This window comes from Phaseolus vulgaris, chromosome 9 (assembly GCF_000499845.2).
Source record: "Phaseolus vulgaris cultivar G19833 chromosome 9, P. vulgaris v2.0, whole genome shotgun sequence".
Classification (NCBI taxonomy): domain Eukaryota; kingdom Viridiplantae; phylum Streptophyta; class Magnoliopsida; order Fabales; family Fabaceae; genus Phaseolus; species Phaseolus vulgaris.
The window spans coordinates 16,032,419-16,050,520 of NC_023751.2; the positions used below are offsets into that span (position 1 = coordinate 16,032,419).

General features: G+C 30.4%; 2 protein-coding genes across 4 annotated transcripts; both read right to left on the reverse strand.

Annotated features, from left to right (window-relative positions):
- Window positions 1-313: 313 nt before the first annotated feature.
- On the reverse strand, window positions 314-4,554 carry LOC137820448 (probable xyloglucan glycosyltransferase 5). Its single transcript, XM_068624550.1, has 5 exons — window positions 2,913-4,554; window positions 2,232-2,540; window positions 1,850-2,140; window positions 1,584-1,697; window positions 314-1,457 (listed from the first exon to the last, which is right to left on the reverse strand). The coding sequence occupies exons 1-5, from the start codon at window positions 3,636-3,638 to the stop codon at window positions 813-815; spliced, it is 2,085 nt and encodes a 694-aa protein (XP_068480651.1). The 5' UTR covers window positions 3,639-4,554; the 3' UTR covers window positions 314-812.
- Window positions 4,555-12,392: 7,838 nt separating this feature from the next.
- LOC137821394 (UDP-galactose/UDP-glucose transporter 7) lies at window positions 12,393-15,670 on the reverse strand. 3 transcript variants are annotated; one of them, XM_068625965.1, is made up of 8 exons: window positions 15,537-15,670; window positions 15,277-15,375; window positions 14,991-15,096; window positions 14,657-14,902; window positions 14,111-14,221; window positions 13,848-14,006; window positions 12,945-13,088; window positions 12,393-12,765 (listed from the first exon to the last, which is right to left on the reverse strand). In XM_068625965.1, the coding sequence occupies exons 2-8, from the start codon at window positions 15,315-15,317 to the stop codon at window positions 12,601-12,603; spliced, it is 972 nt and encodes a 323-aa protein (XP_068482066.1). In that variant the 5' UTR covers window positions 15,318-15,375; window positions 15,537-15,670; the 3' UTR covers window positions 12,393-12,600. The 3 variants fall into 3 exon arrangements, with proteins under 3 accessions (XP_068482066.1, XP_068482064.1, XP_068482065.1); XM_068625963.1 differs by having other exon boundaries at window positions 15,277-15,301; window positions 15,454-15,637; XM_068625964.1 differs by lacking the exon at window positions 15,537-15,670 and having other exon boundaries at window positions 15,277-15,462.
- Between the last annotated feature and the right edge of the window lie 2,432 nt (window positions 15,671-18,102).

The following is an 18,102-nucleotide window of genomic DNA, read 5'->3' on the forward strand; positions in this document are numbered from 1 at the left end:
TTTATGACCGACACATCCATCTAAAGAAATGGGACTATTTTGTACTTGCTTGCTAATGGCAGGTGGATAAGTTGTGGCCTCAACAGATTCAGTACCATCAACATTTTGTTTGGGTCAGTGATGTTAATCTCAGACATTAGAAATCAGTTTTAGGAACATGAATCTATTGGAGGGGGACCACATCAGAAAACTATCAAGCCACTTAAGCTTGTCTCCATTTGCCTGCCGACACCATTTTATTTACCCGATTATAGCCATGCAATTAAAAGACATGAAAATTGGCAAGTAGCAGAGAACAAGGGAGGGGGAAGAGTTGGAAGAATAAAATTTATTGTTTAATTAGATAACAATGAATGTACAGAAAGATGTCCTGTTTTACACACTCTATTTACCATGAAGGCACCTATGATTCGACATATATCAAGCTACATGCACCACACCCAGACATTTGGAATCAGAACTCCCAGTCCCAATAACACAATGAAGAAAACTGAAGACTTTATACACTTCCTATACCAGTAAACAAGAATTCAATACCTGTAGGAGTACAATGTGAGTAGTGCCCTATAAGAAATACTTGCGAAGAATCGTGTGAATGCAAAATGGATATATGGTAGAATAACTGAGGAACCTTGCTTCGGTACTTGCAATCAATCATGTGTTCGATAGACCTGTACTGCGAATTTTTGAAAGAAAGAAAGGATTTAACTATACTTCGTTGTTCATTTTTGTTGCTGGACTGCAACTTGGCTGATAAACCAGTAGAAGGTGTTTTCCATTCATCGTCTCTTTTATGCTGTTTTGAATGAAAACTAGCTCATCTGCTCTCCAATCAAATCCAGCCCCACAAGGAGGAAGGTCACCCCTTGGAAAAGTAGAAAGTAGAAGTGAACTCCTTGTGCTGATAACAGACTCCTGATAGAAGCTGTCAGAAGGAGGAATGCCAAAGTTAGCTCTTTCTTATATATCTTATTAGTTTTCTTAACAGTTATTGGAGCTGCTTCTCTGTGCTCCACAAACTTTTCTGACTCCATAAGGTCACTGTCGGAAGCTCCTTTATGAATCTTTTGTCTTTCTATTGACTTGGCTTCCCTTTCTGCAGCAGCCAGTAAATCGGACTCTGATGACCTGCCAGCTTTCTTTGTGACAACCCATTCATAAGAGCTGCCTAATTGAAAAAGCCCAGATACCATTGCATTGAATTTGGTGACGGACATGGTGTTTTCGAAAAGGAGATAGGGAACAATGAAAGGAAAAGATTTTGGAGCAGGAAGAATGTTAAGAAGTGACATAAATACAGGCACATAGCAGATCACCCACAAAGGAAGCTCTGCCTCAGGTACAAACATGGTTAGAGGAAGAATTATGCAAAATAAGGTGAAAGAGTAAAAGGGAAGGATCAGTTTCCTCAACAGAAAAAATAGCAGGATTAAGTTTGCTTTCTTCCATGCAGACACCTGCAGTAATAGAGAATTTTAAAGTTTTTATGTAGTGCATATTATAAACCGCAATTCTAAGTTATCAGAATATGCTTTTCTTCATCACTACTCTAATTACTACTTCAAGATGAGTATCACATATACCTTAGATTTCACAATTGCCGGAAGACACAACCTAAAAAGTTGCATAGGACCTGAATGCCAGCGGTGTTGCTGCTTCCTGTAAGCTTCATATGACTCAGGAACTTCACACGGTACCTAGAAATTTACAGATTTAAGAAATTCACGAGTACTCATGGGATTTCAGGTGAACATACAAGTCACAATTCACAAAGGTGACATAAACTAATCATATCATGCATATACAATGAAATGAGATATGGATGGAAAAGGTTGTCATCTATGATCACCTTTACATCATTTAGGAAGATAAATTTCCAACCATTGAGATGAGCTCGGACAGCAATGTCCATATCTTCTACAGTTGTCCTCTCTAGCCAGCCCCCAGACTCTTCTAGGGCCTTGATTCTCCAAACACCAGCGGTTCCATTGAAACCAAAAAAATTGAGAAATACCCCATTCACCTGCTGTTCTACCTCAAAATGAAAGCATAAGTTTATGTTTTGGAGACGAGTCAATAAATTCTCATCCTTGTTCACAAAAGACCATCTAGCTTGGACCAATCCTAGTTCGGGATTGTCCTGTAATAAAAAAGCATTTGCAAGATATTAAAATATGTTAAACATGCTTTCCAATAATTTTTCTGAATATGTTAGACCTTCTTCACTCAACCTTGAAATGTGGCACAGTTCGCTTAAGAAAATCAGGATTTGGTTGAAAATCTGCATCAAAAATTGCAACAAACTCGTAGTCTTTCACATAGTCACAGCTCATTGCAGAGTTAAGATTTCCAGCTTTATATCCAGTCCTTATTAAGCGATGCCTATAGATTATATTGATTCCCTTTTGGCTCCATTTAGAGACCTCTGCCTTAATTAACCACTGTAAGCTCTCATCATCGGAATCATCAAGTACTTGAATCAGTAAACGATCCCTTGGCCAATCAATGCCGCAGACTGCAGAAATTGATTGGTCATACACCTGCATAAAATCAGGGCATGCAAAGTAAGCAAATTATCTGTTTATCAAGTGAACTTATATGTTGTCACTCACTATAGAATTACTAAGGTGGTGTCTATTTCAGAAACTGAAAATAATGATTACAGTGTCAAGTATCGCTCCTATTTTCCATATCTTTTTTTAACGTGCATTCATACAGTTCATAAGCATTGCAAAAAAGGTAATCTGAACTTTCTAATTGCTAAGTTCTGTTTTATTATGACATTTGCAAAATTTATTCCTGGCTTACAAATACAAGCTAAAACTAATATATTGAATTCGCTGCAAGCTTACTACTAAGAAAACAACTTGAGTTAGCACAAATGGAATGCAAAAGTTTGATGTAAATCATACCTCCCTCTCATTGCACATTGGAATTTGAACCAGAACCATGGGATAATTGGTTGCAGATCCTTCAACATCGTCACTCTTGAACGGATCCCCATCAATCTTTGGCTTGACCTTCCTGAATTTGATCCAAAAGCACCCCAAGCAAAGGAGCATGCGATCCACAGACTGGATAAGAAACAAAACAACACAAAATTTGGAAAGTGCCTGTATAGGAGGAGCAATGTACTCAGCACGAAACGTCAACCAAGCAACATAAGCCAAGTGGAGCAATCCTTCCAAATCAGAAGTACGAGGAATGTGCAAAGTGGGGTTCCCAAAATGCCAACCTTGAAGGTAAGCAACAACCTCAAAGGCCAGAACTGCCAAGGATGTCACTAGGAACACTCTAATGACTCTAAACAGCATCTTACCTTTTTCCAACTTGTCACTCTCACTCTCCATAGCCACACCTTGTCCATGAATCAACCTCTTCTTAATGGCCCCCAGCAACGCCCAAAGCACAGTGGCAAACCAAGTGACACAGCCAACAGCACGGTGAGCCCTGAGAAGCAACACCCATGTGACTTGCTTAGCATTCTTGCCACGGCTTTTCTCCACTGGCCTGAATGCAGCATCTGCACCATTGATCTCCACAACAGAGAAAGTGGGGTTCTCCATTTTCACCACTACCGGTGTTCCCTTCTGTGTATCCTTGGTCCACCAATTGGAAAAGTCCAGCCTTGGAGCCATTTCCACACAATGGTGAACTGGACACAGATTCACACTTCACACACTGAACAACACAAGTATGTTACTCTGTGCGTGTATAGATATACTCAGAGCAAGGACTCAACACACCAACTTCATCAATATTTTCTAGCACACATCATGGTAAAGACTAAAGAGAAAACACTCAGATCTGGAAATTCATGTAAAACACTGCCCTAGATTCGAGGGTTGCTCTTATTCGATGGAACCCTCTTGAAGGCTCAGCATTTAACAAAATGCAACACATAAAAAAGCCTAGAACGTGAACTGAGTGAGGCTCTTTTGTACTTTCAAGGAAATCTAGAAGGCACCTAACATGGGAAAGTCACATTATGAGGGAAGGTATCAGCAGCTGTAAGACTAAGACGCTAACTTCCAAGTTGGTTTCCCTCACTAAATTCACTTACCCTTCCCATCCACTTTGACTCCAAAGAAGAAAAAAATTCAAAAGAATAGCAGAACCCTTTTTCCTACAAACACCTTACAGTCATGTTTGAGAATAGTAAAATAGTTATACAAATCTAAAACTTTATTTTTAGTTTTGTTTAAACAGTTGTATCAGTTTATCCACTGTTGTCAGTGGTTACATTACAGTATCTTCAGGGAATCCTCTAAGCTAGGCAAAATTAAAACTTGGACTGACAAAACATACTAATGGATTGACAAAAAAATTAACAACTATTTAGCTTAATCTTATAAAAACAATTTATAAAACAAAATTTATACTCATTTATATATTTTTAAGTCTTACTATCTACAAGACAAAGTAGAAGTAGTAATTTAGAAAAAGAAAGAAAAAAAGAGTTGCATAACTGATCGTCTAGTTGGACGATAAGATTGAAGATTCCAGGTTTAATGTGATTTATGAGGGTAGCTACCAGAATAACAATCTTTATTTAAAATATTTTGAATGATAAAAGAACAACTATGATAAAGGTAATAATAGCAATAATGCCAATAACCAAAGGTGGGGATGAGACGCGTGTGAAAGGCTAAAAGGGGAACGGTGACTATTAAAAAGACCATCGAGACCAAAGCAAACTTTGCAAATGACATAAGCCAAGCCATCATCCATGTTTACACCTTTTACTTTTAATTATTGTTGTAAAGAAAGGAGAAGAGAAAAGGTACTATATACACTATAAGTTTTACATACAGATACTTATTATTGGTATCGGATACTCGTATTGAAAATCGACACTCGTATTAAACATTGACATTTGTATGATATTTGTAGAACACGTATCCTTGAAATGTCAAATTCAAAAAGTATTTGTTAGATTTTTGACAATTCTATTACGTTTCTAACACAACTTTTAAAATAAAAAATATATTAATTTTTTAAAAATTCAAATTTATTGTATAAATTTTTATTATGATTATAAAAATAAGAACAAATCATTTTGAATCAGTCATGAAAAACATCTTTCTGCTTCAAAAAATAATCTGAAACATATTTGTGCACATAAATCTTTATTGTCAATTTAAATAATTCATAACTATATAATATATAAATTCGTATCCATTCCTACATTTTAAATATTATACATATCTTGGTATTCGTATCCGTGTCTGTGTGTTTATACAACTTATTATACAACAGATTTTAAAAACAAAATTAACATACTAACAAATATAACAAAACTAAAACACTTTTATCAGTGTAATCAATTATTGCTCGCAAAAGATGCCTCGATTTGGTGGATTATTAGAGGCCAAGAGGGGCTAATGTGCATTCTGTAAAAACCTAAACATTATTTAAAGGAAGCTTCTTCAAGAATATTCCTTTAGTCTCTTCTTTTTACATTACCAGATACCAAAACAGAATTGTTTAAACTGAAATAGTGTCAAGTAACAAGTTCAACATGACTATGCTTATTCATTTTAATAATTTTTTTGTAAAATTGTACCTAAATAGTAAAAATCTCAGACAAAACATAAACAAGGGTAAAAAGTAGAAAAATAGAAATGATTACAGAGAAACCTCAGATAAACTCTGGTCCCACGAGGGGAACCCCATGTTACCCAAAATTGTAGGATAAGCATTGTCAAAGCTCCCTTATGCAAAACTGCTGACATGCATTGTGTTATTTGTGAAAAACTGAAATGAAAAATGGAGAGATAAATTAAGAAATAGCAGGACAGTACAGAACAGCTTTTTGTGTTGGATCTGAAGTGTAAGTGGATATGTTGCTATGCACTTCACCAGAAGAACATAATTAATTAATGCAAATCCAACCAGAGTAATAAAGGGCCACCAGTATAGCATGCAAACACTGAAAAGTATTTATTGCACTGCTCATTTACACCAAATAATGAGGTTAGTAATTGCTAATTAGATAGAATATATGTGGATAAAACTAATCTGATGCAAAATGGAGTAACCAGATATATAATGAATCAGAGATTATACTACCATAGCTAAAGCTGCATGTTCACGTTTTTGTTTATTTTTGAGGTATCTTATCTTATCTCATTATCATATGACTGAAGTGAACACCGACCCTTTTATCACTGCTAGTAGTTGTTGCATAAATAACCTCAGAATGGCACTGTATATATCAGTGTACATATGCATTGTGTGGTTTATTGCAAAAGTATGGAATATAGATGGATGTTACAAGCTATGAAGTTGGAAGGTAGGGGTAGGTAAATGCCATTTGATGATATTTAATTTTAGGAATAAATGGAAGATTCATGATTATTTTAGCCAGAAGAGACTAATGGCAAATTTCTTTTCACAATAATTAAATACTATACTGTGGTATATAATATGAGTATAACAGATGTGTTTCTCCTGTTAAATAAGTTACAAAAAGGAGGGAAATAAAATAGTGATATTTTGGATATGGAATTATACCAAATATATATATATATTTAAGTAAAATATAAATTAAGGGATAATTATTTTGTAAGTAAATGTTACTTTTTAAATATATATTCAAATATTTAAGTTAGTTATTAATTGTTTTGAAAATCCACATTGACTAAACTAAAAACAAAAATATTTCATAATATATAAAATATTCAAACTAAGCTTATTTGGTAGTATGAAAAAGTAATGTTAGGTTTAAAAGATACTTGATTAAAATTATAATAACTAAATTTTCAAAAATAAGTTTTGAGTTAACTTTGGACAAATTTAGGGATTCTTTTTCTTAAAAACAGGTCATTTGTTTTGTTTAGTTAGTCATTATCATTGCTTTGTTTCCTAATTATCAATCATTTGTTGTTTTCATTAATTAGTCTTCTGTGACCAAATTATAATCTATTGGAGTATTTAGTACCATAAATGTTTAAGAGAATTAATTTATTTATAAAATGTCAAATACCATAAATATTACCTGTTATATTTTTATTTGTTGAAAGTAAGTTAATCTTTTAAGCATTTTATTCATGGGAAAGTATGTTAATTACCTATTATGCTTCTTAAATATTGTAAGCACTACTTTCTTTCTAAAGTCCACTAGTTGCAGGCTTGATTTTTTCTAATTATACAAATGAAAAATATAGAGTTGATATGGTTAATTACGACAATGTACATATAGATAGTATTAGTAATATTGTTAGTTCAGTGAAAGAACTTTTTCAAAAATAAAGTTAATAATGTCTTCAAAAAAAGTTAAATGGATTAATTTAATTGGATGGTCTAAATTAAATAGAAAATTACTGTGATATACTTTGATGAATAACTCTATATTTATGAAGTTTAAAAATTAGATAAAACTATATCAATTCAATAAATTTGGACAAAACCGAAACATTAATTTTATTTTCCTAAAACTATGAGTAACTCAAACAAAATGCATATATATCTAAATTCAGTTTTCTAAAAGTAAAAGTAATATTATTAAAATATGTTTTTTAATTTAAATATCTTTTTCATCCATTTATCAATATCAAGAATCTTAAATCATAAATCTTAAACTCTTAGTTAAAACTTTAAACCTATTGAAATGAGTTCTTGTTTGGTAAGTTAAACTGATTTACAGTGAGAACTAAAAACTCAAAATATTAATATTTTATGATAACTTATCGTTAATGATGGAGATGTTATAATATTATAATACAGTGTATCTTATAAGATTTATAACTTGGTTTGCTACAAACTCGTTTCATATTACAAAATAGGTTTAAACTAAAAATAAAAACTAATTTTATATTATAGTAAAAAACAAAACAAAAATATTTAAATCTATATTTTATGATGTGAGAAGAACTAATGGAACTTCAACTTTTATATTAAACTAATGTCAAATTTGATGAAGAATGATCCAAAGTAATGGCGATATTTTTGAAACTGAAAGAGTTACAGATACGTTTATTTTCAGAGTTGATAAAGATGTTTCTTTAAAAACAATGAAAGGTATTTTAGGTTGCTTGAAGATGGTTAAAAGAAAAAGAAGGCAAAAAAAAAGGTATGTGATGGGTTTTGTAAGTGTAGTGTGATGAATATTGGTAGATCTCGCATTCTTGCATGTGAGACTAGACTGGCCCGACAACCTAAAATCTTGACAGACATCATCTTAGCTGGGTTTCAACAATTGATTTGAAGTATGAATGAAAGTGTGCATGAGTGTGTAGAAGCTGTTCTTGTTTGCCCAATCTAATCTCTGTCTCATATTTGGTGTATGCCTGAATCATCCATTGCACTATATAACCATGTGTGCCACCACTGCCTAATTCATTTTCCCAACCTTTCTCTTCCATCAATTATTTTTTATTTTATCACCAATAAAAAATAATAAATATCTTCAGATGATCCAACCTTTATACATGAATTCAAGTATAATCTTTCTCACTAAACTTAGTTTCATGTCTATTTATACATCTGAGCAAAACAATCATACAACTTAAATAAATACATTATGAGATCATCTTCATACAAATCAACGGATCTATGCACCATTCAGAAAAGAAAAAATACGCAGATTGTGACTTGGATGTAACCCATTACCAAACCTTTAGTGACAATTTTAGAAATGTTTAAGAGATCTTTCTTAATATTAGTATTTAAATCATATATCTTTTTAATACAGTAATTGTTATCCCTACCTCATTAACTACTACTCTGGAAGAAGCATATAATTTTCATTAATCTTCACTTAGATTCGAGTTTATATTTAACAGAAAAAAAAAAGACTTAAAATAAAGTTAAGTGATTCAACTGAAACAAGAGTTTACTTTGACATGTGAATCCCAAATGTTCTGATGCCAAAAGATATTATTCTTATCTTAAGGTAAGAGGAAAATCTCTAAGATAATTTTGTATGAATTAGTTCATTCACAAATAAAAATGAAAAAATATTAATAATATTAAAAAATAAACTTTAACATTTAATTTTATAAAATAGATTTATATCTATTTATCTTTATCTATTTTATTATAACCATTTTTTTTCGATTCTACCATTATTTAATATAGTTCATTTTACTAATACAAATGAAGTATTTTGTCATTTTATATGAATTATTTAAAAAAATATTTTATTTTTTTTAAATTAATATTAATGTGCAGCTTTTATATATATGACTCTTTCATTATTTCTTTAGTTCCTTAATTTAAGGCAACAAAGAGAACATATTCTCACACACTTCCACACCAAATTTCAAATATAAAATAAAAAAAAATTCACTTTCAATCACTCTCTGCATTCTATTTTTTTTTCAATTTCAACTCATCCAAAATTATTTCTTATGTATGTTACATTTCTATCATCCTAAAAATTGAGTAAAAGAAAAAAATGTAGATACACGTGTGCTTCCACCAATATATTATAAAATACTTTTATTTTTAATTAATGTAGAATTTGTGATAATATAAAGAAAAATAACCAACCAAATATAAAGAGTGAAATTAAGAAAACTGTGGAAGTGACTTGTGGACCAATCTGGGTTTGGACTCTGAACCTGTTGCCTCAAAGGCTAGCTGTTTCCTCATACCAATCCACTGGCTATAGCTTCACCGATGTGGGATTATGCATTATAGCTGTTCAAATAACTTATAACGAGCATTTTCTTATTTGTGTATACATCTCATTTATTTATACACTTAATTATATTTTAAAATTACAAGTTTTACCTAAAATATAAAATATTTTTTCTTCATGAGAAATATCAATTTATACCATTAATATAAGTTGCTAACTTAAAATAAAATTAAATATTAAGATTATTATTTCACTTAATTTTAAACTCTCTCTGTATTTATATATATATGAGACACTCAAAATCTAAGTCTCTTGTCTAGTGGGGGCAACTGAATTAAATTTCACACTATTCTGTTTTTTTTTCAATATTCTAAAATATTATATTTATAATTAATTAAAATAATATTAATAAAAAAATTTTAAAAAAAAAACACATCACGTAGCCAGCAGCCTTTGTTTTCAATATAACCGCAGACAAAGCACGAGGTGGAGGACATAGATGCCACAACAAACCCTGCATAACATCTTTCACAATCTAATCATAATTTTCTTCTAATTTTAACCTTAATTAACACTTTTTACAGCTTAATTTAAACTTCATAATGTTGAGGTAATTTTATAATCAATCACAGCAAGAGTAACTAAGAAAATTGAATGGGTACGTTTGGTACCCTTTCATAATCCTATCCTAATGAGGCCAAATTTCTTGAATTAGTTTGGTTGCCTTTTGGGATGAAAACAAACAAATTTAGTGTATTATGAGAAATGGTAGTTTTATATCTTTCAATACTTTCTTTCTCACTTGCTCTTATTTATTACCTGAAATTTTTGTGGGTGATTCTCACTCTCATTTTAGTCACTTTCATTTTCAAATTACTACTTTTGTACATCCACAACTACTACACATATAATAACAACTAACTAATTTCACATTTTAATACAATTGTGATGTACTATTTAAATTAATTATAAATATATATATATAATATTTTCATTAAAATGATAGTGTTCTCAATAATTGAGGTTAAAAGGCCGTTAATTAAATCTATTGAGACATAGATTTCATTGAAATGTAAAAGTTTCAATTATAATTTTAATCTAGTAATGCCTCCAATTTTGAAAGCTAAAAAAATCTACAATTAGTTTAAAGCTTTCTAACAATGAAGAAACGAAAAATAATTTGTACAGAATGTTAAAAAAAATTAAAGAAATATACATTGTTGATGGCTTTATAAAATTAAAACGAAATGTAAATAAAATATGGATTATAAATTCACAACAAAAATCAAAATATAATAAGAAGAGTTAAATACACTTTTAAATTTATATTTAACAAAATTAAAATCTAAAAGTGTATTCAAAATAAGTTTTTTTATTTATTTTTCTAATTTCCTGACAACATTTTTTATGATAAGATCTCCTATATTTTTATAATAGTCGAAATCCGAAAAAGATTATTTAATACTTCAAGGAGACAACTTTGGTCTTTTTTAATCTGTAGTGGACTTGGAGTATGTGTGTTTCGCTATTTCAACACTCATTTTTCCACATCGCAAAAACAACTTAACCATGAAATTTAACGCATTTCAATTCATAGTCATTCCATTTGCCTATAAAATCACACTCTTTTTATTTCATTTTATTTATGGGAAACTTTCTTTAATCTTATTCGGAAATGTTTACTAAATAAATTTTCCTTGCTAGATTCTTCTTCTTTTTTAAATAATATTTGAACAATTTTTTTTAAATACTAACTTTTAACCTTCTATATATTTTTTAAATTTTTAAATCATTGATTAAGTTTCCTTTTAATATTTTCTATACAAGGTCAAATTATATAATATTTTTTTTCTTATGTCAGCCATAACGTTTGTATTATTTATTTACATAAGACCGAATTTTCTTATTTTTACCTTTTTTATTGCACAATATATTGACAATCATAAATAGTATTTTTCATACTTTATATTCATTGTTATATTTTATCGTACTTTACCTATTTTAACGATTATGTCATTTTCCATGTTTATTTTTACTATTTTGATATTCGACTTCAAGATATTGAAGCTGGTATTAATACCTAACATTTGTTATATTATGCTATTTATTTACCATTACATTTCACATCTTTTATGCCTCCATGAATTATGCTGTTATTGGGCCTATTAACCCGATTTCTCTTTTACATGTAAACTATTGCTATTGGGCCTATATTGTTTCCCTCTAAGCAATTGCTTCCTGCACCATATTATTATATTACTGCACCCAATTTCAGGGAAAAAAACGAAAATACCCTTAAAAAATGTGTATATATAAAAATACATTTCAGATCCCTTTTTCGGAACAAAATAATATTTTTCAAATCTACTTTTTCAGAATGTATTATTTTCAATTTTAAATTTTTTTATCTGGAATAGAATTTGGATTTTTGTTTCTAAATGTCATATCTACTTTTTTGGAATGTATTATTTTCAATTTTCTTATCTGGAATAGAATTTTGATTTTTGTTTCTGGATCTTTATTTCCAGAACACAATAATCTTTTCCAGATCTACTTATGTTTATTTCCAGAACACAATAATCTTTTCCATATCTACTTTTTCAGAATATATTATTTTCAATTCCGGATTTTGATTTTCAAAGAGATTTTTTGAATTTGAAAATTTTGTTAGTGCAGGTTCAAAAATGTTGGGTGTAGGAAGTTTGCCTTCCTCTATTACTGTTTGTCACGCGCTCTATACTCCATTTCAGTGTTGAGAACATTGCAGAGAAAAAAAAATAGACCGCTTATAAAATTCTGGTAAGCATTTGAATAATAAAAGTACAATTATTTTACTGAATTCCAAATATCATGTCAGTATTACTACATAATAGGCTCAGACTCTGTGAGCCTGCAATTACTGTAAATTATAAGAAAAAAATAACTAAATTATCAGTCCTTACAATCAAGTAAATAAAAGTAAAGAAACAATTCATGTAACTGTTAGTTTGCACTGCAACTTATGAACATCACTTCTATTTACGATGAGCCTCCGCGTCAGGTACAAGCTTCATCGCCTTACTTCTTTTCTGCTGATATTTGGCAAATGAATACCATACACCGCCAGCTGAATTAATAACCAATCCAGACACATTCAAAGCATGGACTTGAACACCACCCAGTAAAAAGAAACCAAGGGTCTGAAGAAGCAACCATCAACGGGTTTAGTGCTTGCAGTTAAAACTAGACATAAATGAGCATAAAGGGTACGCAAGCAAATTAAACTACAAAAAAAAATATGGATAGATTATGTATATGTATGAATTTGGCCTGCTGTGACAGATTTTCTATGGCAAACACAGAATCACTCCTAGCTTACCGTGGAAACAACCCCTTTGAGAACGCCAACAATAGTTGTAGTTAAGGCTGAATTAACAATTGTACACAAGAACATGGTGAAGTTGAGAACAATGCCCATCACCAATGAAAGAATAAGAATCATCAAAAATGAAAAGGAATAACTCTGCAAAGGAAAACAAAATATTAGCTTTGGCGTCAATTTATCACTAAATAAAACATGATACAGCTTTGCCATATAATTAAATACTGCAGATTTTTTTAGCTTTTCCAGAATATGTCGCAAGCTATGGCTCCAGCTTTCAACCATCAAAACGGCATTTTTATGATCCTTCCACAAAATGATTACTAAGAATACACTTTGTCAGCACTTTAAAGTGAATCAAGTAATCTATTGATTTAATTTACAATTGTAAAACATCTGATATATAAAAGGCCAATTGCTTTATGAAAGCAAAACGGACCCAGATCGTGCCAAAATCAAAAGTTGCTGTTTTGTCTTGTTTTCCACCATACATCAAGTGATCTTAACCTCACACCGCCCCTATTTTTTTTCCTAGTTTGTAGAAACATGCCCAATTCTAAGAAACTCAAAAGTCACATGCCCAATGGACCAATACATAGAAAATTTGCACAAAACTACTAAGCAGACAATATCAGTAAGAGGAAGGAAATATTAGTGCATATATTATTTCTTTTGAATTATCCAACAACATAGAAAAACTATCATATGTAAATGAACATCTTTGCTGTTTGAGACTAAATATAGCTATCACTGAGGCATTTACCAGTTCCTTGTGAAATAATTGGGATTTATTTGATTGTATATATAAACAGATAAGATTTAAAAATGTCCAAATATTCAATTCATTCTGGCATAATCATGAATCAATCCAAATAACAAGAACCAGGTTAAGATTCTGACCTTTGCAAATAATAAAGATAAAGAATTTGGGAATTCCCCAGTGACTATGATGAGAAACATCAAGAATGGAAGAGATAGAAAGCTGTTATAGAACATGATTTCCAAGGATGAGAGTCCATCCTCGGCACCAGATTTTTCCACCAGCACAAGGTACATGGTCTGCATATACGAGTAAGCAGCACTATGAACAAACAGTGCAAAATTACAGTGTCGATTCCATTATAAAATTAAGATTTAAGAACTACGATGTATCAGCATATCACCTGAAAAAAAACGGAAACAAAAGCCATGCTATACCCAAAAAGGTCAAAGGAAAAATCTCCAAGGGCAGCAATGAGAACTCCAGCAGCAATCAATATAACTGAAAGAGCCACCTGAAATTTGACAGAAAATTATATACATTAAGATTTATCAGCTCAAGAGTGGAAAGAACGAAATGCTACCAATCATTATAATTCACACCCAAGGCTAATCAACTGTGGCATTAGACCCACATACACTTTACACTGTACAAGAAAATGAACACAGCTTTACACACTGTTCATTGTTTATAAGGTACCATACCCAATTTTAGAGTCCACCAGTGATCAGTATTTCCACAAGAAGATCAAAGTTTATTCTTGTTTGCTGCACTAACTAAATTCCGTTACCAATGGTTCGTCTCCCTTTTTAAATAACACAATTTCTCTTCTTGAAAACCTCTTGTTGCAACTTAGTTCAACCAATAACTTTCATGGTATGTAATTCACATAGATAAACTATTTTGACAAGGTGACAGAATGAACAAAACCTCAAATAACAACCAATACCTGAGCTGTAGGTCTCCCCTTTCCCGAGAAGTACCCAGCAATAAGTACAGCAAGCGGCGTAAGCCTCTTGATCGCAATATACATTGGGATATTGACTCCTTTCAAACTGGCCAAAGCAAAAGCCACATTAGCATTATAGAAAATTGAAAGCGGAAGCAGTCGCTTGGCCGTCGCCATATCCAGTTCTCTCGCCTTCGTGTATCCCATATTCCTACCAACGTGAATAAGCAAAGAGGTAGCCAATTGCTGAAAAACACAAACATCGGTAAACAAAAATCCAACAGCAATAAAGGGCGAGAATCTGTTATTTTATCAGCAAAGGCAATAATAATACCTGAAAAGTGAGAAGAGTCATCGAATATGCATACTGCATAAGAACAGCCTTGTTGATAAAAACCATGAGCATGGAGGCAAATCCATAAGCCACAGCCGCGAGCAAACTACGTGAAAACAAAATCTCAGTCATGGCAGCTATTCTCGAGCCTTGAATATCCAGAATTCGTAAGAGCAAGATTCAGCGATGGAATGTTAATGAAGTAGTGATTGAGGCAGTGTGAGAAACGGTTATTGAAAACGAGATTGAGCTAAACGATGAGGAAAAAGAGAAGCATGTGGAAAACCTTGACAAGGAGCTGGTTTCTGCATCTGCACGGATCTCCATGAGTAAGAAATGGCGAAAAAGAGATCCAACAAATCAAAGATTAAGAATAAAACAGAACCTGGAGAAAATTAAAAAAGAAAAAAAAACAATTAAATATAAAATTAGGGAGCGATTTAGTTGGAAAAGGCGAGTTTACATGTCTGCGGAATTGATAAGAGAAAGAAGAGAAAGTTTGAGAGAAAATAGTAAAAAGAAAAAGAAAGAGAGAAAGGAGAAAACAGTGAAACAGCTGGCGTAGTGTGGCGTTTCATTGCTCCCAGTTGCCATGCACCAAACTTCTCCGTCTTTCGCCATCACTCACTCACTCACCCAATTCCTACCAAGTAAATTGTAATTAACTATTCTCATCAATAACTATAACCGTTGACATTATACAAAAATAACCTAACCTAATAAATATTTATATCAAACTACTTAATCACATACTTACAAATTCAAACACTTATTACATACATTCTTATGTAAATTAATATTCAATTATATTGAATATGTTTACACTTAACTCACCGTCATCATCACGATAACAAAAATTAACCATAAGGTTTTATGATAGGATGATTAATTATATAAAAGTAGTGATACAATATTTTTTTATGGTATGTTACATCATTATTGAATTAAGATATTTAGTATAATAATTTCACGCTTCAATAAATGAATTATATGTTTAATATAATAACTCTTCTCGTACTAAGTTGGAAACGCTCCAATAAATGAATCATATATATATTTAATATAGTAACCCTCCTTACATTAAATTAAATGAATCCAACAATTAAGCAAAGTTAGACAAAATTTAGGGTTATTCATATTTTTCGTGAAGGAAATACGTGTGTTGATAAGTTGATTAATTTATGATTTATTCATAGAGAATCCTTTTATTGGTATAATAAGTTTTCATCTAGTCTTTTATTATAATTTTTTATTAATAGATATAATCTACCTCTATATATTGTGTTTTGTTGACATATGAATTTTGGCCTAATTTCCCCATATTTTTGTATTTTTTTTAATAATATTTTTTTCATATGATGGCAAATAATTGTTGTTATTTGAAGTGTCAGCCTAACTGAGATGTCAAGTAGTATAATGTTGCCTAACATGTTAGACAAGTCTTAATCTACTTTTAAATAACCTAATTCACATACAAAATGTATAACTATAAACCTAGACAAGCACGGTGGATTTCACACACAAAATTTTCAATTTATACATAAGATACAAGAAAGAACACTTATTGTAAAAAAAAAGCCCAATTCAAATATTACTGAAAACGTATTATATTTTACAATATAACTTCTAATTAAAATAACTTCAAATGTTTATAGCTCAATATTTTCATACACTATCTCTTAAAAAGTTAAAACAAAACTGATTTTAAACTATGAGAATGACATTCATGAAGTAATGCTTATTTCAAAGTCAAACATATAGTTTTTAATATGCTAATTAGTTAAATTTTCTTATATATTAAAAGTTTGGTAACTTTTAAGATGATATGTAATGAAAAAAAAAATATAATTTTTTTTTTACGATTAATAATGAGTTTAATCCTATTGTATCAGGTTGAATAGTCATTTACATAGTTAGAAATATATATTATCTTCTATCTAGCTTTTAAGATATAATATTTGTTATTTATATTAATATCTATATCTCATATAACTAGTATTTTAATATGTATATCTATATATTCATATGATTTCTATATCGTATTTATTTAAATTCAAATTCAACGATCAATACTCGTCAATATTTATAATTCATACTACCATTCAAACACTTTTAATGACTTATTCACATCACCATCAACATGTAATTCACCAAATCAACAAAAATCTAATTTCACATCTAATCTTATTCAAAACAATCTATTTTACTCAATAACCAATCCTACAAGAAAATTTGAAGATGGTGGCCACATTCACATTCAAATCTTATAATCTAGGATTCTATTGGGAAAAAAAATATAAAATCAACTTATCTTACCTGTGTAAAAGTAGGTATGCTCACAAATAGATCTAACTCCTAAAGATCACAAGATAGTTTTACTTGCACCACATAATTATGATCAATGATCTAAACATATTATTAAGACTATGAACTAACATAAACTAATCATGAAGCAAAAATCATCACATGCAACCATAACTAACCAAACAAGCCTAAAAAATAAAAAAAGCTGACTAAAAAAATGAACAAAAATGAATTTATTCTAACTAAATTTTTGACATTTCAATTTTGTAGTATTCACTCTTAAAAATCTAGTGACGGACTTCGATCGTCAATATAATGAAATAAACTCGGAGAAAAGGTAGAGGAGGAAACCATGATAAATTTTGGAAAGATGGTTATTTTACTAAAATTAAACATAAATAATTGATTTTTCTATTTAAATATTCTTTCACTTTAATAAAATATTCAAGTGTTATTTATAAGAGTCATACTCTACTACCATTTTCTAGTCCTTATCAATCTTAGATTTTTTCATCTAATTCATTTTTAATGTTTTGTTCATATCAGCTGGTAGCTAAGGTTCTATGAATAAATTTCACCAAATAACAAAATGTTGTTTTTATTTCAATTTAGTTTTGATATGTATTTATTAATATTTAATTTAATCTTTATAAAGCCATAGTTATTTTTCTCACCAATTGTATCAAATTTCAAACTTATAAGTTTGATGGTAATAAATATTAAGAATAAGACTAGTACAATAAATCTAGTAACTTATTAAAGTATATATTAATTAAATTTTAAAAATAAATTAAAAAACGAAGAAAAA

Coding starts and splice junctions, on each gene's coding strand:
- LOC137820448 (XM_068624550.1), bottom strand. CDS start 3,638: ATGGCTCCAAGGCTGGACTTTTCCAATTGGTGGACCAAGGATACACAG. Junction 2,141..2,231: donor GAACTGTGCCACATTTCAAG/GTTGAGTGAAGA, acceptor TTTTTATTACAG/GACAATCCCGAACTAGGATT. Junction 1,458..1,583: donor CGGCAATTGTGAAATCTAAG/GTATATGTGATA, acceptor CTATTACTGCAG/GTGTCTGCATGGAAGAAAGC.
- LOC137821394 (XM_068625963.1), bottom strand. CDS start 15,568: ATGAAACGCCACACTACGCCAGCTGTTTCACTGTTTTCTCCTTTCTCT. Junction 15,097..15,276: donor GAAACCAGCTCCTTGTCAAG/GTTTTCCACATG, acceptor GTTTTCACGTAG/TTTGCTCGCGGCTGTGGCTT. Junction 14,222..14,656: donor AGGGGAGACCTACAGCTCAG/GTATTGGTTGTT, acceptor GTCAAATTTCAG/GTGGCTCTTTCAGTTATATT.